This window comes from Salminus brasiliensis, chromosome 12, assembly GCF_030463535.1.
Source record: "Salminus brasiliensis chromosome 12, fSalBra1.hap2, whole genome shotgun sequence".
NCBI lineage: Eukaryota > Metazoa > Chordata > Actinopteri > Characiformes > Bryconidae > Salminus > Salminus brasiliensis.
In genome coordinates this window covers 9,218,953-9,241,315 of record NC_132889.1, presented here as the reverse complement: position 1 = coordinate 9,241,315, position 22,363 = coordinate 9,218,953, and the positions used below count along the sequence as shown (strand labels likewise).

At 42.0% G+C, this 22,363-nt stretch overlaps 5 protein-coding genes across 5 annotated transcripts; all 5 read left to right on the top strand.

Moving 5' to 3' along the window:
* The first annotated feature begins 524 nt into the window (after nucleotides 1–524).
* Nucleotides 525–22,315, top strand: LOC140574159 (uncharacterized). Its single transcript, XM_072693889.1, has 2 exons — nucleotides 525–907; nucleotides 21,898–22,315. Exons 1-2 carry the CDS (start codon nucleotides 525–527, stop codon nucleotides 22,313–22,315), a joined length of 801 nt encoding a protein of 266 aa, XP_072549990.1.
* LOC140574287 (histone H3) lies at nucleotides 1,477–1,887 on the top strand. The gene has a single exon (XM_072694069.1). The coding sequence runs from the start codon at nucleotides 1,477–1,479 to the stop codon at nucleotides 1,885–1,887; it is 411 nt and encodes a 136-aa protein (XP_072550170.1).
* Nucleotides 16,615–16,926, top strand: LOC140574405 (histone H4). Its single transcript, XM_072694227.1, has one exon. The coding sequence runs from the start codon at nucleotides 16,615–16,617 to the stop codon at nucleotides 16,924–16,926; it is 312 nt and encodes a 103-aa protein (XP_072550328.1).
* On the top strand, nucleotides 17,771–18,145 carry LOC140574325 (histone H2B). Its single transcript, XM_072694115.1, has one exon. It carries the CDS (start codon nucleotides 17,771–17,773, stop codon nucleotides 18,143–18,145), a length of 375 nt encoding a protein of 124 aa, XP_072550216.1.
* LOC140573705 (histone H1-like) lies at nucleotides 20,723–21,346 on the top strand. Its single transcript, XM_072693217.1, has one exon. The coding sequence runs from the start codon at nucleotides 20,723–20,725 to the stop codon at nucleotides 21,344–21,346; it is 624 nt and encodes a 207-aa protein (XP_072549318.1).
* Nucleotides 22,316–22,363: the final 48 nt, after the last annotated feature.

The following is a 22,363-nucleotide window of genomic DNA, read 5'->3' as shown; positions in this document are numbered from 1 at the left end:
ACCCCACAGTTTCATCTCAAACAGCTTTATTTTCCTTGTTACTGCAAAATGAATCAAAAAACAAACAAAAAACGTTAAGCCGGAAGAAGAACAGCAGTAACTATCCCATAAAATAGCTCTATTTACAATAGTGTACATATTTTCGGGTTTGACTTTGCTTTCCTTCTATGATCAGAGTACTTTATGGCCGTACGTGTTTTATTTGAGCGGGAAAGGAAACACTGGGCATGAGTGTGTGTGTGTGTGTGTGTGTGTGTGGGGGGGGCTCTTTCTTTACACCGTTTTCTTTCTTTCTCTCTCTCGCTCTCGCTCAACCAGACACACAGCACGAGAGGAGGAGGGGGTCGGGTTGCAAAGCGAGCAGAGGTGGGAGGACGCTAGAGTCTGACGGCGGATATGCGATTGGCTGTTGGTGTGTCTAGCTTTTAGCCAATAGGAACGCAGGCGTTTTGGCTATATCAACGGCGTCGGTCGCTCGCCGTGTTTATTTCAGTTGCGTTCAACGAACTCGACTGACGCGAATCATGAGTGGAAGGGGTAAAACCGGCGGTAAAGCTAGGGCCAAGGCCAAGACTCGCTCGTCCCGCGCCGGATTGCAGTTCCCTGTTGGCCGTGTGCACAGGCTCCTGCGCAAAGGCAACTATGCTGAGCGAGTCGGCGCCGGCGCTCCCGTCTACTTGGCCGCCGTCCTGGAATATCTCACCGCTGAGATTCTCGAGTTGGCTGGCAACGCCGCCCGCGACAACAAGAAGACCCGTATCATTCCCCGTCACCTGCAGCTGGCTGTTCGTAACGACGAGGAGCTGAACAAACTGCTCGGAGGAGTCACTATCGCCCAGGGTGGTGTGCTTCCCAACATTCAGGCTGTACTGCTGCCCAAGAAGACCGAGAAGACCGTTAAGACTAAGTAAATTGGCGCTCTCAGTTGATTTGTCCATACCCAAAGGCTCTTTTAAGAGCCACCCATTTTTTCTTAAAAAAAGTGCTGTTCCTTAAACACCCACCATATATTCTTAATGTGACTTCCAAGAATGGTAGCTTCATACGGCCGGAGTTATTGATAAACAGGCTGCCCTCTATTTTTCTATTCTCCTCCTGTGTTACTGTAGTACAATTTTTGTAACAATTGCCAATGTGTGATTTGTTTTCTTATATTTAACGTACTGAGTCCAACACACATTATATTTATTTATTTATATATATGTGTGTGTGTATATATGTGTATTCGCTAAAATATATATTATCTTTTTTCATTTTTTTTTATGGAGCCCGCCACTATAAGTGGGCTGTATTTTTCGTTTTGAAAAGAAGACGCCCAATAGCGTGTCACCGACGTATTGCCGGCCGCCCAATGGGTAACGGACACCTTTAGGACGCCCAATGAGCGGCGAGCGGCTCGAACGCTTAAAAGCCATGTGAAGCAAGCAACAGCTCATTCTCTTTCTTTACCCGCTGAGGAGAGCAGAGTTCAACGCGATGGCAAGAACCAAGCAAACAGCCCGTAAATCCACCGGTGGCAAGGCCCCGAGAAAGCAGCTCGCCACCAAGGCTGCCCGCAAGAGCGCCCCCGCCACCGGCGGCGTAAAGAAGCCTCACCGTTACAGGCCCGGCACCGTGGCTCTGCGGGAGATCCGCCGCTACCAGAAGTCGACGGAGCTGCTGATCCGCAAGCTACCCTTCCAGCGGCTAGTGCGTGAGATCGCTCAGGATTTCAAGACCGATCTCCGCTTCCAGAGCTCCGCCGTCATGGCCCTGCAGGAGGCTAGCGAGGCATACTTGGTGGGTCTATTTGAAGATACTAATCTGTGCGCTATCCACGCCAAGAGAGTCACCATCATGCCTAAAGACATCCAGCTGGCCCGCCGTATTCGCGGAGAGCGCGCTTAAACAGAGCGCTTTGACGTTTACCTGAAATACCCAACGGCTCTTTTAAGAGCCACCTACCTGTGTCCGTGGCGAAACAGCAAATGTCCGCCTCACTCTTGTGTTGTCTTTATATACCTTACAGCTATTAGGACGCGCGCATCTCAATTCCGTAAGGCCGAGAGAGCTGCGCAGCGTGACCAACAGTGGCCCTTATCGTTGGTTAAGGGCAGCAGCAAAGGCGTTTACGCCGCCCAGGTGAGCACGTATTAGAGAAATGTAGCCATTTGTTTTGGTCAAAACTAATTCTGTCGATGCAGGGCATTTCATATTGTAAGGTACCCTTTTTCCCGTCATTTTTCTATTTGCCGAAATCAGTGGGACCCCCGCCCCCCAAAATCAAAAACGATATCGATATTGAGACACTATTGACAATATTGTTATTTCGTACTACGTTTCACATTAAAATTGCCGTATTTATTAATACATATTTCACTTTTTATTAGTATTTTTTTTTTTAAATACATGTTTACTGGTTGAGACAACATCATCCTAACAGTACAGTTCGAATTTCATTCAACCCCGTAGAAAAAAAATAGCCACTGACACTTCAGTAAAGCAGTACACTTCTATGTAGTGTGTAGAAAGGTTTTGACTTAATGCAAACGGAATTTATCCATGGATGGAGCGTGGATGTCACCGTGTGTTGAAACTATACTGCAAGCACGGTTTGAGAGCCCTATTTGTGTGTACATACAGTGTGAGTATATACATAAATATTTAGAGCTTGATTTTGGGTACTTAAGTTTCAGACATATGCAAAAATTTTGGAGATGGAGTTACAATGGAGATGATGGCTCCATTGTTTGTGCTTGGTTTTATAAAATCCATAAAACTGAACCAAAATTCACGTTTCCCCTCACCTATTTAATTTGTCTAGAAGTGTAACCCTTCAAGTGTAACCCATAGCGCAAATTACATTTACCCTTCAGAGAAGCCTAGGGAACGATTTATTATTATTATTGTTATTTGTCTTTTTATTTTATATTTGTGCGTTTCGAAGTATTTGTCGTGTCTGGGAGGCACCCGGCTATCTAATAGAGAGTAGAATCCTTTGACACTTGAGTAGAGTAGTGCGCTTCTATGTAGTTTATAGGAAGGCTTTTGGAATTGTCCTATTACAAACGACACCGGTGTTTTGGGGCCACGGACACCTGTCATGAATGGAGCGTGGATGCCATCGTGTGGTCAAACTAGGCAAATGCAAACGTTAACAATGTGGATATCTACGTGTATGTATGTGTATATTGCACATTTTACACATGACAGATGGTTGTGAACGCCAGTAAGTCTACAAAGCTATTTATATTTAACTGCACCAGTACATCTAAAAAAGTAAATATACGTCTTGTGGGGTGATTTTCGTTAGGGGTTAGATTTTGTTTGGAACAATATGCTAATGACAAAGTAGGACAGAATGATAGATATTACCTTGATACCTCGTTGATGACCCTTTTAGTCAAACCATTTCTTAAACCGCATAGATACTCAGGAGATTTGACATATTATTAGGATGCAAAGTTATGAATGACCCCATAGCTTGTCACTACAAAAAATAAATAAATGAATAGATCACATCCCATTTCGTTTCCAAGGCACATTACTCTGGGAGAAGTTTGACAGGTGCTTCTTTAAATTACTTTGTGGACCAAAAACAGATTCTTTACGTTACATTTTGCAGATTCATATTTTGACCACCAGATGGCAAACACACTCCATTCACTTTCTGCGACTACATCGACTTAAGGCCTAGCACTGAAACCCCATCAGAAGCCTAAGGGGTAGGTCTAGCCAAACTGCTTCCACTCACCCTGACTTCATCATGAGCTCTGCACTTACTTTGCTTACCGCAGTTTCTTTCCATCCTTCTTTCTCTTCCATTAACTGCATCATATGTCTATATGCCTTTGTATAAAGCAACTTTCACTCCCTCTGCGTTTGTCTAATCTGGCAAATATGACAGTTATTAGAAGATGTATAGCGGAAACCTGAGGCATACAAATGGTAAACACGTGTAGCTTCAGTTGGCCTCATTAGGGGCTTTTCCCTTATAGGCAAAATATACCATTCATTATACTCGTGTTTGTTCTTTCTTTCTTCAAATGTCTCTGTGGACACTGTGTCTTTAACTTGTAGTGTATTAGATTACATGGGACTACAACACCCATGATGCCTTACTACAAGTTCTGCCTATTGTCACATGTGCCAAGTATTAAGGCTAGTCAAGTGCTGTTTTTAAACATTTTAGCACGGTTGTATTAATTTGCTACAACCTATGCCTTGAACTTCACATTGGTAAAGATATTTTCTAATGGCCTGTGTCAGTGTTAACAGTGTGGGTACTAACTGGACAAAGGACTGCAAAGGTCATGTCAGTGTTTGTAAACCGCAGTAGAGATTCTGTCCCCATGTAACACAGAAAATTGGTATAGTGTAACTGATTCTCAGTATATTCACTTAGCTTTATTGATCCAAAGCTATAGCTTAGTGATCTTAGTCAGGGTTCAAATGTTTACATCTATTTAGATGTCATGTCATGTTTCTGTGTGTTATTGTATGTTTCATTGTTTGAATCAGCTTACATTAGGTCATTTCAGCCCCTGTAAATGTACAACAAAAAGTAATAAAAAACCCCCAAAAGGAATATATCTGAAAATAAATGTAACTTGGACCTGCAGATTCATATTCTGACCACCAGATGGTATCCACACTTCATTCACGTTCTGTGACTACATAGTCTTAAGGCCTAGCACTGAAACTCCATCAGAAGCCTAAGGGGTAGGTCTAGCCAAACTGCTTCCACTCACCCTGACTTCATCATGAGCTCTGCACTTACTTTGCTTACCGCAGTTTCTTTCCATCCTTCTTTCTCTTCCATTAACTGCATCATATGTCTATATGCCTTTGTATAAAGCAACTTTCACTCCCTCTGCGTTTGTCTAATCTGGCAAATATGACAGTTATTAGAAGATGTATAGCGGAAACCTGAGGCATACAAATGGTAAACACGTGTAGCTTCAGTTGGCCTCATTAGGGGCTTTTCCCTTATAGGCAAAATATACCATTCATTATACTCGTGTTTGTTCTTTCTTTCTTCAAATGTCTCTGTGGACACTGTGTCTTTAACTTGTAGTGTATTAGATTACATGGGACTACAACACCCATGATGCCTTACTACAAGTTCTGCCTATTGACACATGTCCCAAGTATTAAGGCTAGTCAAGTGCTGTTTTTAAACATTTTAGCACGGTTGTATTAATTTGCTACAACCTATGCCTTGAACTTCACATTGGTAAAGATATTTTCTAATGGCCTGTGTCAGTGTTAACAGTGTGGGTACTAACTGGACAAAGGACTGCAAAGGTCATGTCAGTGTTTGTAAACCGCAGTAGAGATTCTGTCCCCATGTGACACAGAAAATTGGTATAGTGTAACTGATTCTCAGTATATTCACTTAGCTTTATTGATCCAAAGCTATAGCTTAGTGATCTTAGTCAGGGTTCAAATGTTTACATCTATTTAGATGTCATGTCATGTTTCTGTGTGTTATTGTATGTTTCATTGTTTGAATCAGCTTACATTAGGTCATTTCAGCCCCTGTAAATGTACAACAAAAAGTAATAAAAAAACCCCAAAAGGAATATATCTGAAAATAAATGTAACTATATCTGAAAATAAATGTAACTTGGACCTGCAGGTTCATATTCTGACCACCAGGTGGTATCCACACTTCGTTCATGTTCTGTGACTACATAGTCTTAAGGCCTAGCACTGAAACTCCATCAGAAGCCTAAGGGGTAGGTCTAGCCAAACTGCTTCCACTCACCCTGACTTCATCATGAGCTCTACACTTACTTTGCTTACCGCAGTTTCTTTCCATCCTTCTTTCTCTTCCATTAACTGCATCACATGTCTATATGCCTTTGTATAAAGCAACATTCACTCTCTCTGCGTTTGTCTAATCTGGTAAATATGACAGTTATTAGAAGATGTATAGCGGAAACCTGAGGGATACAAATGGTAAACACGTGTAGCTTTAGTTGGCCTCATTAGGGGCTTTTCCCTTATAGGCAAAATATACCATTCATTATACTCGTGTTTGTTCTTTCTTTCTTCAAATGTCTCTGTGGACACTGTGTCTTTAACTTGTAGTGTATTAGATTACATGGGACTACAACACCCATGATGCCTTACTACAAGTTCTGCCTATTGACACATGTGCCAAGTATTAAGGCTAGTCAAGTGCTGTTTTTAAACATTTTAGCACGGTTGTAATAATTTGCTACAACCTATGCCTTGAACTTCACATTGGTAAAGATCTTTTCTAATGGCCTGTGTCAGTGTTAACAGTGTGGGTACTAACTGGACAAAGGACTGCAAAGGTCATGTCAGTGTTTGTAAACCGCAGTAGAGATTCTGTCCCCATGTAACACAGAAAATTGGTATAGTGTAACTGATTCTCAGTATATTCACTTAGCTTTATTGATCCAAAGCTATAGCTTAGTGATCTTAGTCAGGGTTCAAATGTTTACATCTATTTAGATGTCATGTCATGTTTCTGTGTGTTATTGTATGTTTCATTGTTTGAATCAGCTTACATTAGGTCATTTCAGCCCCTGTAAATGTACAACAAAAAGTAATAAAAAACCCCCAAAAGGAATATATCTGAAAATAAATGTAACTTGGACCTGCAGATTCATATTCTGACCACCAGATGGTATCCACACTTCATTCACGTTCTGTGACTACATAGTCTTAAGGCCTAGCACTGAAACTCCATCAGAAGCCTAAGGGGTAGGTCTAGCCAAACTGCTTCCACTCACCCTGACTTCATCATGAGCTCTGCACTTACTTTGCTTACCGCAGTTTCTTTCCATCCTTCTTTCTCTTCCATTAACTGCATCATATGTCTATATGCCTTTGTATAATGCAACTTTCACTCCCTCTGCGTTTGTCTAATCTGGCAAATATGACAGTTATTAGAAGATGTATAGCGGAAACCTGAGGGATACAAATGGTAAACACGTGTAGCTTCAGTTGGCCTCATTAGGGGCTTTTCCCTTATAGGCAAAATATACCATTCATTATACTCGTGTTTGTTCTTTCTTTCTTCAAATGTCTCTGTGGACACTGTGTCTTTAACTTGTAGTGTATTAGATTACATGGGACTACAATACCCATGATGCCTTACTACAAGTTCTGCCTATTGACACATGTGCCAAGTATTAAGGCTAGTCAAGTGCTGTTTTTAAACATTTTAGCACGGTTGTATTAATTTGCTACAACCTATGCCTTGAACTTCACATTGGTAAAGATCTTTTCTAATGGCCTGTGTCAGTGTTAACAGTGTGGGTACTAACTGGAAAAAGGACTGCAAAGGTCATGTCAGTGATTGTAAACCGCAGTAGAGATTCTGTCCCCATGTACCACAGAACATTGGTATAGTGAAACTGATTCTCAGTATATTCACTTAGCTTTATTGATCCAAAGCTATAGCTTAATGATCTTAGTCAGGGTTCAAATGTTTACATCTATTTAGATGTCATGTCATGTTTCTGTGTGTTATTGTATGTTTCATTGTTTGAATCAGCTTACATTAGGTCATTTCAGCCCTGTAAATGTACAACAAAAAGTAATAAAAAACCCCCAAAAGGAATATATCTGAAAATAAATGTAACTTGGACCTGCAGATTCATATTCTGACCACCAGATGGTATCCACACTTCATTCACGTTCTGTGACTACATAGTCTTAAGGCCTATCACTGAAACTCCATCAGAAGCCTAAGGGGTAGGTCTAGCCAAACTGCTTCCACTCACCCTGACTTCATCATGAGCTCTGCACTTACTTTGCTTACCGCAGTTTCTTTCCATCCTTCTTTCTCTTCCATTAACTGCATCATATGTCTATATGCCTTTGTATAAAGCAACTTTCACTCCCTCTGCGTTTGTCTAATCTGGCAAATATGACAGTTATTAGAAGATGTATAGCGGAAATCTGAGGGATACAAATGGTAAACACGTGTAGCTTCAGTTGGCCTCATTAGGGGCTTTTCCCTTATAGGCAAAATATACCATTCATTATACTCGTGTTTGTTCTTTCTTTCTTCAAATGTCTCTGTGGACACTGTGTCTTTAACTTGTAGTGTATTAGATTACATGGGACTACAACACCCATGATGCCTTACTACAAGTTCTGCCTATTGACACATGTGCCAAGTATTAAGGCTAGTCAAGTGCTGTTTTTAAACATTTTAGCACGGTTGTATTAATTTGCTACAACCTATGCCTTGAACTTCACATTGGTAAAGATATTTTCTAATGGCCTGTGTCAGTGTTAACAGTGTGGGTACTAACTGGACAAAGGACTGCAAAGGTCATGTCAGTGTTTGTAAACCGCAGTAGAGATTCTGTCCCCATGTAACACAGAAAATTGGTATAGTGTAACTGATTCTCAGTATATTCACTTAGCTTTATTGATCCAAAGCTATAGCTTAGTGATCTTAGTCAGGGTTCAAATGTTTACATCTATTTAGATGTCATGTCATGTTTCTGTGTGTTATTGTATGTTTCATTGTTTGAATCAGCTTACATTAGGTCATTTCAGCCCCTGTAAATGTACAACAAAAAGTAATAAAAAAACTCAAAAGGAATATATCTGAAAATAAATGTAACTTGGACCTGCAGATTCATATTCTGACCACCAGATGGTATCCACACTTTGTTCACGTTCTGTGACTACATAGTCTTAAGGCCTAGCACTGAAACTCCATCAGAAGCCTAAGGGGTAGGTCTAGCCAAACTGCTTCCACTCACCCTGACTTCATCATGAGCTCTGCACTTACTTTGCTTACCGCAGTTTCTTTCCATCCTTCTTTCTCTTCCATTAACTGCATCATATGTCTATATGCCTTTGTATAAAGCAACTTTCACTCCCTCTGCGTTTGTCTAATCTGGCAAATATGACAGTTATTAGAAGATGTATAGCGGAAACCTGAGGGATACAAATGGTAAACACGTGTAGCTTCAGTTGGCCTCATTAGGGGCTTTTCCCTTATAGGCAAAATATACCATTCATTATACTCGTGTTTGTTCTTTCTTTCTTCAAATGTCTCTGTGGACACTGTGTCTTTAACTTGTAGTGTATTAGATTACATAGGACTACAACACCCATGATGCCTTACTACAAGTTCTGCCTATTGACACATGTGCCAAGTATTAAGGCTAGTCAAGTGCTGTTTTTAAACATTTTAGCACGGTTGTATTAATTTGCTACAACCTATGCCTTGAACTTCACATTGGTAAAGATATTTTCTAATGGCCTGTGTCAGTGTTAACAGTGTGGGTACTAACTGGACAAAGGACTGCAAAGGTCATGTCAGTGTTTGTAAACCGCAGTAGAGATTCTGTCCCCATGTAACACAGAAAATTGGTATAGTGTAACTGATTCTCAGTATATTCACTTAGCTTTATTGATCCAAAGCTATAGCTTAGTGATCTTAGTCAGGGTTCAAATGTTTACATCTATTTAGATGTCATGTCATGTTTCTGTGTGTTATTGTATGTTTCATTGTTTGAATCAGCTTACATTAGGTCATTTCAGCCCCTGTAAATGTACAACAAAAAGTAATAAAAAACCCCCAAAAGGAATATATCTGAAAATAAATGTAACTTGGACCTGCAGATTCATATTCTGACCACCAGATGGTATCCACACTTCATTCACGTTCTGTGACTATATAGTCTTAAGGCCTATCACTGAAACTCCATCAGAAGCCTAAGGGGTAGGTCTAGCCAAACTGCTTCCACTCACCCTGACTTCATCATGAGCTCTGCACTTACTTTGCTTACCGCAGTTTCTTTCCATCCTTCTTTCTCTTCCATTAACTGCATCATATGTCTATATGCCTTTGTATAAAGCAACTTTCACTCCCTCTGCGTTTGTCTAATCTGGCAAATATGACAGTTATTAGAAGATGTATAGCGGAAACCTGAGGGATACAAATGGTAAACACGTGTAGCTTCAGTTGGCCTCATTAGGGGCTTTTCCCTTATAGGCAAAATATACCATTCATTATACTCGTGTTTGTTCTTTCTTTCTTCAAATGTCTCTGTGGACACTGTGTCTTTAACTTGTAGTGTATTAGATTACATGGGACTACAACACCCATGATGCCTTACTACAAGTTCTGCCTATTGACACATGTGCCAAGTATTAAGGCTAGTCAAGTGCTGTTTTTAAACATTTTAGCACGGTTGTATTAATTTGCTACAACCTATGCCTTGAACTTCACATTGGTAAAGATATTTTCTAATGGCCTGTGTCAGTGTTAACAGTGTGGGTACTTACTGGACAAAGGACTGCAAAGGTCATGTCAGTGTTTGTAAACCGCAGTAGAGATTCTGTCCCCATGTAACACAGAAAATTGGTATAGTGTAACTGATTCTCAGTATATTCACTTAGCTTTATTGATCCAAAGCTATAGCTTAGTGATCTTAGTCAGGGTTCAAATGTTTACATCTATTTAGATGTCATGTCATGTTTCTGTGTGTTATTGTATGTTTCATTGTTTGAATCAGCTTACATTAGGTCATTTCAGCCCCTGTAAATGTACAACAAAAAGTAATAAAAAACCCCCAAAAGGAATATATCTGAAAATAAATGTAACTTGGACCTGCAGATTCATATTCTGACCACCAGATGGTATCCACACTTCATTCACGTTCTGTGACTACATAGTCTTAAGGCCTAGCACTGAAACTCCATCAGAAGCCTAAGGGGTAGGTCTAGCCAAACTGCTTCCACTCACCCTGACTTCATCATGAGCTCTGCACTTACTTTGCTTACCGCAGTTTCTTTCCATCCTTCTTTCTCTTCCATTAACTGCATCACATGTCTATATGCCTTTGTATAAAGCAACATTCACTCTCTCTGCTTTTGTCTAATCTGGTAAATATGACAGTTATTAGAAGATGTATAGCGGAAACCTGAGGGATACAAATGGTAAACACGTGTAGCTTTAGTTGGCCTCATTAGGGGCTTTTCCCTTATAGGCAAAATATACCATTCATTATACTCGTGTTTGTTCTTTCTTTCTTCAAATGTCTCTGTGGACACTGTGTCTTTAACTTGTAGTGTATTAGATTACATGGGACTACAACACCCATGATGCCTTACTACAAGTTCTGCCTATTGACACATGTGCCAAGTATTAAGGCTAGTCAAGTGCTGTTTTTAAACATTTTAGCACGGTTGTAATAATTTGCTACAACCTATGCCTTGAACTTCACATTGGTAAAGATCTTTTCTAATGGCCTGTGTCAGTGTTAACAGTGTTGGTACTAACTGGACAAAGGACTGCAAAGGTCATGTCAGTGTTTGTAAACCGCAGTAGAGATTCTGTCCCCATGTAACACAGAAAATTGGTATAGTGTAACTGATTCTCAGTATATTCACTTAGCTTTATTGATCCAAAGCTATAGCTTAGTGATCTTAGTCAGGGTTCAAATGTTTACATCTATTTAGATGTCATGTCATGTTTCTGTGTGTTATTGTATGTTTCATTGTTTGAATCAGCTTACATTAGGTCATTTCAGCCCCTGTAAATGTACAACAAAAAGTAATAAAAAACCCCCAAAAGGAATATATCTGAAAATAAATGTAACTTGGACCTGCAGATTCATATTCTGACCACCAGATGGTATCCACACTTCATTCACGTTCTGTGACTACATAGTCTTAAGGCCTAGCACTGAAACTCCATCAGAAGCCTAAGGGGTAGGTCTAGCCAAACTGCTTCCACTCACCCTGACTTCATCATGAGCTCTGCACTTACTTTGCTTACCGCAGTTTCTTTCCATCCTTCTTTCTCTTCCATTAACTGCATCATATGTCTATATGCCTTTGTATAAAGCAACTTTCACTCCCTCTGCGTTTGTCTAATCTGGCAAATATGACAGTTATTAGAAGATGTATAGCGGAAACCTGAGGGATACAAATGGTAAACACGTGTAGCTTCAGTTGGCCTCATTAGGGGCTTTTCCCTTATAGGCAAAATATACCATTCATTATACTCGTGTTTGTTCTTTCTTTCTTCAAATGTCTCTGTGGACACTGTGTCTTTAACTTGTAGTGTATTAGATTACATGGGACTACAATACCCATGATGCCTTACTACAAGTTCTGCCTATTGACACATGTGCCAAGTATTAAGGCTAGTCAAGTGCTGTTTTTAAACATTTTATCACGGTTGTATTAATTTGCTACAACCTATGCCTTGAACTTCACATTGGTAAAGATCTTTTCTAATGGCCTGTGTCAGTGTTAACAGTGTGGGTACTAACTGGAAAAAGGACTGCAAAGGTCATGTCAGTGATTGTAAACCGCAGTAGAGATTCTGTCCCCATGTACCACAGAACATTGGTATAGTGAAACTGATTCTCAGTATATTCACTTAGCTTTATTGATCCAAAGCTATAGCTTAATGATCTTAGTCAGGGTTCAAATGTTTACATCTATTTAGATGTCATGTCATGTTTCTGTGTGTTATTGTATGTTTCATTGTTTGAATCAGCTTACATTAGGTCATTTCAGCCCTGTAAATGTACAACAAAAAGTAATAAAAAACCCCCAAAAGGAATATATCTGAAAATAAATGTAACTTGGACCTGCAGATTCATATTCTGACCACCAGATGGTATCCACACTTCATTCACGTTCTGTGACTACATAGTCTTAAGGCCTATCACTGAAACTCCATCAGAAGCCTAAGGGGTAGGTCTAGCCAAACTGCTTCCACTCACCCTGACTTCATCATGAGCTCTGCACTTACTTTGCTTACCGCAGTTTCTTTCCATCCTTCTTTCTCTTCCATTAACTGCATCATATGTCTATATGCCTTTGTATAAAGCAACTTTCACTCCTTCTGCGTTTGTCTAATCTGGCAAATATGACAGTTATTAGAAGATGTATAGCGGAAACCTGAGGCATACAAATGGTAAACACGTGTAGCTTCAGTTGGCCTCATTAGGGGCTTTTCCCTTATAGGCAAAATATACCATTCATTATACTCGTGTTTGTTCTTTCTTTCTTCAAATGTCTCTGTGGACACTGTGTCTTTAACTTGTAGTGTATTAGATTACATGGGACTACAACACCCATGATGCCTTACTACAAGTTCTGCCTATTGACACATGTGCCAAGTATTAAGGCTAGTCAAGTGCTGTTTTTAAACATTTTAGCACGGTTGTATTAATTTGCTACAACCTATGCCTTGAACTTCACATTGGTAAAGATATTTTCTAATGGCCTGTGTCAGTGTTAACAGTGTGGGTACTAACTGGACAAAGGACTGCAAAGGTCATGTCAGTGTTTGTAAACCGCAGTAGAGATTCTGTCCCCATGTAACACAGAAAATTGGTATAGTGTAACTGATTCTCAGTATATTCACTTAGCTTTATTGATCCAAAGCTATAGCTTAGTGATCTTAGTCAGGGTTCAAATGTTTACATCTATTTAGATGTCATGTCATGTTTCTGTGTGTTATTGTATGTTTCATTGTTTGAATCAGCTTACATTAGGTCATTTCAGCCCCTGTAAATGTACAACAAAAAGTAATAAAAAAAAACCCAAAAGGAATATATCTGAAAATAAATGTAACTATATCTAAAAACTATATCAAATGTAATCTGGACCTGCAGATTCATATTCTGACCACCAGATGGTATCCACACTTCATTCATCATATTTCTAAGGCCTCTGCATAAAGCAACTTTTACCCCCTCTGTGCTTGTCTGCACATATGACTGTTATTCGAATATGTATACCATAAACCTGGGGAATCTAAATGGTAAATATATATAAGTGGGGCGTGTGTGTGTGTGTGTGTGTGTGCTTGCGTGCGTGCGTGCACGCAACTCTCATTTGTAAACATATGGCATGCTTGATGTAAACTTTGAGGGCCTATTCATTCTGACAGATACAAACACAAATACATACCCTGTACTGGTTATATGTGTTTGAGCAATATGTGTTGATAGAGGAAGGATCGTGTTTTATAGATTCAACCATTCAATTGATGTGTGTTTGTTCTTTTTTTATTTAAAAGTCTTTGTGGACACAGTGTCTTTATATTGTAGTGTTAAGATCAATGACTACAATTCCCACGATGAACTACAAGTTCAGCCTATTGACAAATGTGCCATGTATTGGCTCATTTAGAGCTGTGATCTCAGTGTGTGGTTGCATAGTTAGAATAGCGTGATGTAGTGTTTGGACTTACTTGGTTGTATGTGAGACCAAGGCGCATATGTGAACAGCCATCAATATTGAGTCAACAGCTGACCTAGGTATGTGTGGTGTTAAGAGAAATGTTAGCTACTTTTAATGTTCATACATGTCCATGTGAAACGTCGTCCTTTTTTCATTACAGTTTGCGTCGCTTCGTGGAATGGGCGTGTGCTCAGCTCTGTTGTGGTGCCGTTAGTACGATAACGTTAACGTTAAAACTCGATTACTCGAAAACTCCATTGTGCCGAGAGCAATGTTTTACACCCAGTCACAGCAAATCGATGTATAACTGCCGTTGCTGGATCTATGTGTGGAGTTGCACTTGGAGCCAGTTTAGCGATTAGCAGCGTGGCTAACGCAGCTAGCTGGCATAAACAGCAAACACAAACATGGGCCTAATTATGGGGTGCAATTTCCTATTGACCACGGAACAGTACCGCCTGCTGAGTTGTAGTATGAATAAAAAGTACGCAAAGTTAGCGATTAGCATGTTAGCTATCTCGGTTAGCACAAACAATAACACAGGCCAGTGCGTATATAGTTGCCAGATAAATACAAACTCACTCGAGGCAGCCAAGGTTTAGTATGAACGGTGTATATAGCTTTATTTATGTTAACTGTCGTGGTTGACTTGGGTGATTTGTGTCCCAGCTACTCGTGTAACCGAGAGGCTAGCTAGCTAACTTTCACATGAGAATTTCCCCACTGCGGGACTAATAAAGGACTATCTTATCTTAACTTGGAGAGTAGCGCGATGGCTAGGTGGCTGTAATACGATAATACGGACTCGTGTGCAATTGGAACAAGTGAGGGACAAACGGTCGTGCTTAAACCAAGCTACCAGCAGCGTATCTTCTGGGTTTTAGAGCCGGGTGGCGTGTGTAGTTGGCTAATTAGTGTTTGTTCACGAAATATATTTTCCGGAAGTTACCGAAACGACAAATGAATGTAGCTAATTTCGCTCGCAAAAAAACGCCAACAGAAACCTAGTGTGTCCGCGTCTTAACTGAAGTTTGTTTGCCAATTCCCAAACAGCTCACTACTCCCTACAGAGTGCATATAATAATGGCTTCTACACTCACGTAGTGCACTATTTAGGGAGTAGTGGAGTGCCATTGTTTTTGTGTCCCCAACCAATTATAATTTATGGAGATTTGAGGGCATTCTGTGGTTCAGAAAGAAGAGTTGTAGCCTTTGTTGACATGTATTAATAATAATGATATTATCATTGTAATTGCAAATAAACATTTGATCACTGTTTTCTAAAGGTCAAAGGTCACATGGCCCCTATCCACTTCTATTTTGTGAAAAGGAGTCATAGGCTGTGTGTATGAGTATGAGCCTACTTTGAGTCACTGTAAATTCATGTTAAGCTAAGGCCTGGCTGGCTTAAGTCACTGGGATTTATTTATTTATTTATGTATGTATTTATGAATGACTTCATCATTAGACCTAGCTATTTCTGAAGTTATTATGACTCCTAATTATAACTGAACAGCCTAGCTTTCAGACCTGCTTGACTTTACAAAGTTTACAAAGTTGAATCATGAGGAGTTAAAGGATTCACAGTGAAGGAAAGGCATGATCCAGTGTGTGTTGCAATATTATGTAGCAACCGTTGTTTGTTCCTGTTACACCATGGTTAATATATTATGATTGTGATCAGAGCAGTTCAACAGTATAGATGGTTTGGTAACTTTTATCAGTAATTTATAAATAGTTCTGACCAGAGGAGGATGGGTCTCCCTTGTTAGTTTGGCATGCTCACTGGGGGTCTTTGATCCTTCATGTCTTACGTTATTTATTTGTCTCTGTCTTTTACTAATGACTAATTATGTAAAGCACTGTACAAATAAATTTGACTTGACTTCTGAATCTATGGACTCTCCCCCTCGGTGGAGCCTGGATGCCATTGTGTGGCCAGACTGTGAAACTGCAAGCAGTAGAAGGAAGACATGCTGCAAATACATTGGAAAGTGATGCTATTATTGTTTGGCTTATCAGATTGCCCCCCAAGTTGCAATACACCACATGTTACATGAACAACATGACCATCTTATGTGTTAATGAAATCCACATTAAAACTATCTAAATAGAGCACTTTGAATTGTGAACATGTGTACATCCAGAGCGAACTGAAACAAAAGACAATTCAGCTAGTTGACTCTATTTTGTGTGGCTACCCACTCAGTGCCTATATATATGCGATGTTTGAGTGGTCTAGTCACGTAGGTACAGAACACTTGTTTTCCTGTACAGCGTCTAGAAGATGAGACGGAGCTAATATAGTGTGACGTCACTCTTGTTTTCAACTAGGTCCTATAGAGCGGTATAACAGGCGTGCCTCGGGTGCTGCAGCTTCATTGATTCTCTTCTCGTCGACTGGGAAAAGAAGCAGAGAGAATGTCTGGCAGAGGCAAGGGAGGCAAAGGCCTTGGAAAAGGAGGCGCCAAGCGTCATCGTAAAGTGCTTCGCGATAACATCCAGGGTATCACTAAGCCGGCTATTCGTCGTCTGGCTCGTCGTGGTGGCGTCAAGCGTATCTCCGGTCTGATCTACGAGGAGACCCGCGGTGTGCTCAAAGTGTTCCTGGAGAACGTGATCAGGGACGCAGTCACGTACACCGAGCATGCTAAAAGAAAGACCGTCACCGCTATGGATGTGGTGTACGCCCTGAAGCGCCAGGGACGCACTCTATACGGCTTCGGAGGTTAAACGCTCGGCTTAAACAAATCTTAAACACAACGGCTCTTTTAAGAGCCACCCACAGATCCAACAAAAGAGATTGTTTTTCATGTTAGTTTGTTTGTTTTAAATACGGTAGTCAATAAGTGAATGAAAATTTGAAAAAATGAAAATATCTCCAGGACACTTAAGTAGTTAACCTGCATGAGGAATAAAAAGTGATCTAATGATATACTTACTTTTTCCATTTTCCCCCGTGTGCGTTGTTTTAGAATTCAGAACTGTACGTGTTAAAAACCTTATATAAACATTGAGCCGTCTGCGTCCCTTATTTGTTTGTTTATTTGCAAATAAGTCAGTGATGATCATGGAACTCCCGGCCGCTCTGTGTTAAGAAGTTAATCTTCAGAAGGAATAAACATTATATTTCTGTGTATAATAAGCTTCAATACACATTATATATGTAAATAGTACATACGTGCATATTGTCTTCCTTTCCCCCCCGTGTGTGTTGATTAAATCAGAACTATACGTTTGAATAAAATCAGAATGTCGCCGTCAACGCCGGTGTGGCAAAAAAATAATTGTACCGTCTGCACAGCGGGTAAAAATGCGCGGGTAGGCGAACAAAGAGAATGCTGCTGAGGGGAGGGGGAGGGGGAGGGGGAAGCGGGTGTAGGGAGGCAAGAGAGAGGGAGGGGGTGGAGAGACGGGAACGGAGGGTTGAGAAGAAGCGAGCATTCAACTGTTGTCCAATGGTCGTTTGACGGCATTCTGGAGGCGGAAACTCGTCTAATTAGAATGTTAGAGTCTAAATAATGTTGGAGCTTGTCACCTCCCCCTCATTCTTCAGTCTTATTCGACGACGAGCAGAATGCCTGAGCCAGCCAAGTCCGCCCCGAAGAAGGGATCTAAGAAAGCCGTGACCAAGACGGCCGGGAAAGGAGGCAAGAAGCGCAGAAAGTCCAGGAAGGAAAGCTATGCTATCTACGTGTATAAGGTGCTGAAGCAGGTCCACCCAGACACTGGTATCTCCTCCAAAGCGATGGGCATCATGAACTCGTTCGTGAACGACATCTTCGAGCGTATCGCCGGTGAGTCTTCTCGTTTGGCTCACTACAACAAGCGTTCTACTATCACCTCCAGGGAGATCCAGACCGCTGTGCGTCTGCTACTTCCCGGTGAGTTGGCCAAGCACGCCGTGTCCGAGGGCACAAAAGCCGTGACCAAGTACACCAGCTCCAAGTAAACAGTGTTCGCGGCATAATCAAAACCCAACGGCTCTTTTAAGAGCCACCCACGTTTTCCACCAAAGAGCAGTTTTTACGCGAGAGAACCAAGTCACAGATGGTAAGCCTTCAATTTACGTCTGTATGTTACTTCCAGAGAGTACAGCCTTTGGTGTAGAAGTAATTGTTTCAATTATATAAGGATGTATGCATATGTAAGTCAATAGATTTATTCTTGTTTGTTGGCATTTAATTGGTGTAGTGTGTACTAGGATTAAGTGGCAGAATAGCAAACTATTATACTGTGCCATACTAACCATATGAAGTGGGCTTGAAATGATCAGCATTACAGGTGTGGAAGAGTGTAGGGTTCATCCATAATATTACACACTTGATCTTGGTAATGAAAGGTGCCTCTTAAAACTAGAGGCTGGTCTGGTGGATGTAATAAGGCCTTATTGGGGGCTGACTTGTTGGGGGGGGGGGAAGAGGAAAATAAGTGACCTCCACAAGCTTTTTGGTTGGGTTACAAAAGTTGGTCAAAGTCTTTGAGTGAGATATGAGTGAGCAAAAGTAGGTCTAGAGCTAGGCTTTTGATACAGTGGTAGAGAGCAAGGCCGGCTTGAGGAAGGTAGAGTAAGTAAATAATAGGTTTGTAGCTGGGCTTCAGGTTTATGATGAAGGTGGATTGAGTTAAAGTGGCTGTGAGTTGGGCCTTAGCCTAAAGATACAAAGGAAGGTTCAGTAAAATTAAATTTCAACATCAGCCGTCAGCCTTATGATTCAGTGAGGGCAAGCAACAGTAGATGCACACAAGGCCTTGGCCTACTGATAAATGTAAAACTAAGACAGCTTAAAATGGGTCAAATTAAAGTTCTAAAAAAATCTGTTGGGGCAAGAATGAGAATAGGGTTGTTTTGTGTTGAGGTTAGTTGGTATTGTCATTAAAGTGAGGATGCAGTTAATTTGTATTAGGGTTAGAGAGAGTACATGCTTTTTCATTAAGCATAGAATAAGATTGTTTTTTTTTTTATTAGGGTTATAGTGCAGATTGAGTTATTGTGTTTGGGTTAGACTGAGGTTGGGGTTTTCTTTTATTAGGGCTAGGAGGAAGATTTTGTTTTAGGGTTAGGAGTATGGAGTTATATTGTATTGGGGCTTTTTGGTTGGGTCACAAAAGGATGAAGTTAGTCCAAGTCTTAGGTCTATGGTGAGTTTTGAGTGAGCAAAAGTAGGTGCTGGTGTATAGGTTGGAAGCAAGGCAAAATGATGAAGGTAAAGTAAGTAAATATGGGTTTGTAGCTGGGCCTCGGGCTTTACCATGAGAAAAGTAGGTCAGTGAAAGTATGTTTAGCGCAGACATGTGGTCAGCCTTATGATTCAGTGACAGCAAGCAACAGTAGATACACAAGGCCATGACCCACTGATGAATGTATAACTAAGTAGAATGGTCATAGCATAATATGGGCTGAGTGAGAGTTTAACAAATTAACTTGAGTTGTGTTACTGGAGGGATGGGATTAATTTGTATTAGGGTAAGAATGAGATTGAGAGTTATTAAGAGTTATTTCATGTTAGGGTTAGAATGAGAATGGATTTGTTTTGTATTAGTGCAAGAATTAGGGAGGGTTTTTTGTATTACGGATAAGAAGGAATTGGGTTATTTCATCTTGGGATTAGAGAGAGGAGGTGTTATTGTAGATGGATTTTATTTTATTTTATTTTTTTAGATTAGGGTTAGAAGGTTGGAACGGTTTTGTTTTAGGGTTAGAAGGAGGAATGTGTTCTTTTGTATCTGTGTAAGAATGAGATTGGGGTTATTTTGTACTATGGTTGGAGGAAGGATGGGGTTATTTCATTTGATGGTTAGAGAGAAGAAGGTTGTGATTTTGTATTAGGGTTAGAATGAGTTTGGGCTTATTTAATATAAGGGTCGGAGAGAGGACTTTATTCTTTTCCATTATGTTTTAAGGTCGATTGTCACGGGGAGAGTCGTTCCGAGTGTGGGAGCCCTGGTGACAAAGACGCATCGACGGTGAGAGTCATACTGCGGGAGTCACAACGCACACATGGCAACACTGTGCTTTACACACCTCTCAAGGGCGCCCCGCACGACGAGCAAAACAACGCACCCATGCATCGGATTCCCAACACGCTCTCACCGAGGCTCTCCTCTATCGCTCCGGACAAGGCTCGCCCAGCTCGCAACACATTTTGACGCCGTTTTCCACCGATTAGCACGTCAAATGCGCCGTCGCCCGTTCCGCACGCCGGCAGCGCGGCACGCTTTGGTGTGCGCCGTGCGAAAAGCGGCGTCGTTTCGCTGCCCTTCCCGCCTTCTCTACACACGATGGAGCCTTTCGGAGACGATAGAGCATTTCCACGATCGCCAGGTTGGGCTTTCGCTCATATTTCGCTCGACAAACGCCGAGAGAAAACACAAGTGCGAGTCTTTCGTTGCGGCACGGCTGCACGGGCGAGTTGAGTCCACAACGTTCTCATGTGACTTTTAAGGGCCGCCCCCCTCGCTGCAGCCGGAGGTTCCACAGAACGCTGCAGCAGTTTGTGCTCACTCCAGCTCTCAGCAAAACAGAACAATGGCAGAAGTCGCTCCAGCCCCAGCCGCCTCGGCGCCCGCCAAGGCCCCCAAGAAGAAGGCCGCCGCCCGCCCCAAGAAAGCCGGCCCCAGCGTCGGCGAGCTCATCGTCAAGGCCGTCTCTGCGTCCAAGGAGAGGAGCGGCGTGTCTCTCGCCGCCCTGAAGAAAGCCCTGGCTGCCGGCGGCTACGACGTCGAGAAGAACAACTCACGCGTTAAGCTCGCCGTCAAGAGCCTCGTCACCAAGGGCACTCTGGTGCAGACCAAAGGCACCGGCGCGTCGGGCTCTTTCAAGCTTAACAAGAAGCAGACCGAGGCTAAGAAGAAGCCGGCCGCCAAGAAGCCGGCACCTAAAGCTAAGAAGCCGGCCGCCAAGAAACCAGCCGCGGCCAAGAAGCCCAAGAAGGTAGCAGCCAAGAAACCCACTGCGGCTAAGAAATCCCCCAAGAAGGCCAAGAAGCCCGTCGCGGCCGCTAAGAAGGCAGCGAAAAGCCCCAAGAAGGCCAAGAAGCCGGTGCCTCCCAAAAAGGCGACCAAGAGCCCAAAGAAAGCCAAAGCGGTCAAGCCTAAAGCAGCTAAGCCCAAAGCGGCGAAGGCGAAAAAGGCTGCCCCTAAGAAGAAGTAAACAGTCACGCCCTTTAACTTCATGTCTTGTTTCCCTCTACAACGGCTCTTTTAAGAGCCACCCCACAGTTTCATCTCAAACAGCTTTATTTTCCTTGTTACTGCAAAATGAATCAAAAAACAAACAAAAAACGTTAAGCCGGAAGAAGAACAGCAGTAACTATCCCATAAAATAGCTCTATTTACAATAGTGTACATATTTTCGGGTTTGACTTTACTTTCCTTCTATGATCAGAGTACTTTATGGCCGTACGTGTTTTATTTGAGCGGGAAAGGAAACACTGGGCATGAGTGTGTGTGTGTGGGGGGGGGGGGGGGGAGGGGTTCTTTCTTTACACCGTTTTCTTTCTTTCTCTCTCTCGCTCTCGCTCAACCAGACACACAGCACGAGAGGAGGAGGGGGTCGGGTTGCAAAGCGAGCAGAGGTGGGAGGACGCTAGAGTCTGACGGCGGATATGCGATTGGCTGTTGGTGTGTCTAGCTTTTAGCCAATAGGAACGCAGGCGTTTTAGCTATATCAACGGCGTCGGTCGCTCGCCGTGTTTATTTCAGCTGCGTTCAACGAACTCGACTGACGCGAATCATGAGTGGAAGGGGTAAAACCGGCGGTAAAGCTAGGGCCAAGGCCAAGACTCGCTCGTCCCGCGCCGGATTGCAGTTCCCTGTTGGCCGTGTGCACAGGCTCCTGCGCAAAGGCAACTATGCTGAGCGAGTCGGCGCCGGCGCTCCCGTCTACTTGGCCGCCGTCCTGGAATATCTCACCGCTGAGATTCTCGAGTTGGCTGGCAACGCCGCCCGCGACAACAAGAAGACCCGTATCATTCCCCGTCACCTGCAGCTGGCTGTTCGTAACGACGAGGAGCTGAACAAACTGCTCGGAGGAGTCACTATCGCCCAGGGTGGTGTGCTTCCCAACATTCAGGCTGTACTGCTGCCCAAGAAGACCGAGAAGACCGTTAAGACTAAGTAAATTGGCGCTCTCAGTTGATTTGTCCATACACAAAGGCTCTTTTAAGAG

What these genes read in the sequence shown, in the direction of transcription:
- LOC140574159 (XM_072693889.1), top strand. Translation starts at nt 525, where the DNA reads ATGAGTGGAAGGGGTAAAACCGGCGGTAAAGCTAGGGCCAAGGCCAAG. An exon ending in GAGAAGACCGTTAAGACTAA is followed by an intron (nt 908 to 21,897) that starts GTAAATTGGCGC and finishes TGTTTATTTCAG; the next exon opens with CTGCGTTCAACGAACTCGAC.
- LOC140574287 (XM_072694069.1), top strand. Translation starts at nt 1,477, where the DNA reads ATGGCAAGAACCAAGCAAACAGCCCGTAAATCCACCGGTGGCAAGGCC.
- LOC140574405 (XM_072694227.1), top strand. Translation starts at nt 16,615, where the DNA reads ATGTCTGGCAGAGGCAAGGGAGGCAAAGGCCTTGGAAAAGGAGGCGCC.
- LOC140574325 (XM_072694115.1), top strand. Translation starts at nt 17,771, where the DNA reads ATGCCTGAGCCAGCCAAGTCCGCCCCGAAGAAGGGATCTAAGAAAGCC.
- LOC140573705 (XM_072693217.1), top strand. Translation starts at nt 20,723, where the DNA reads ATGGCAGAAGTCGCTCCAGCCCCAGCCGCCTCGGCGCCCGCCAAGGCC.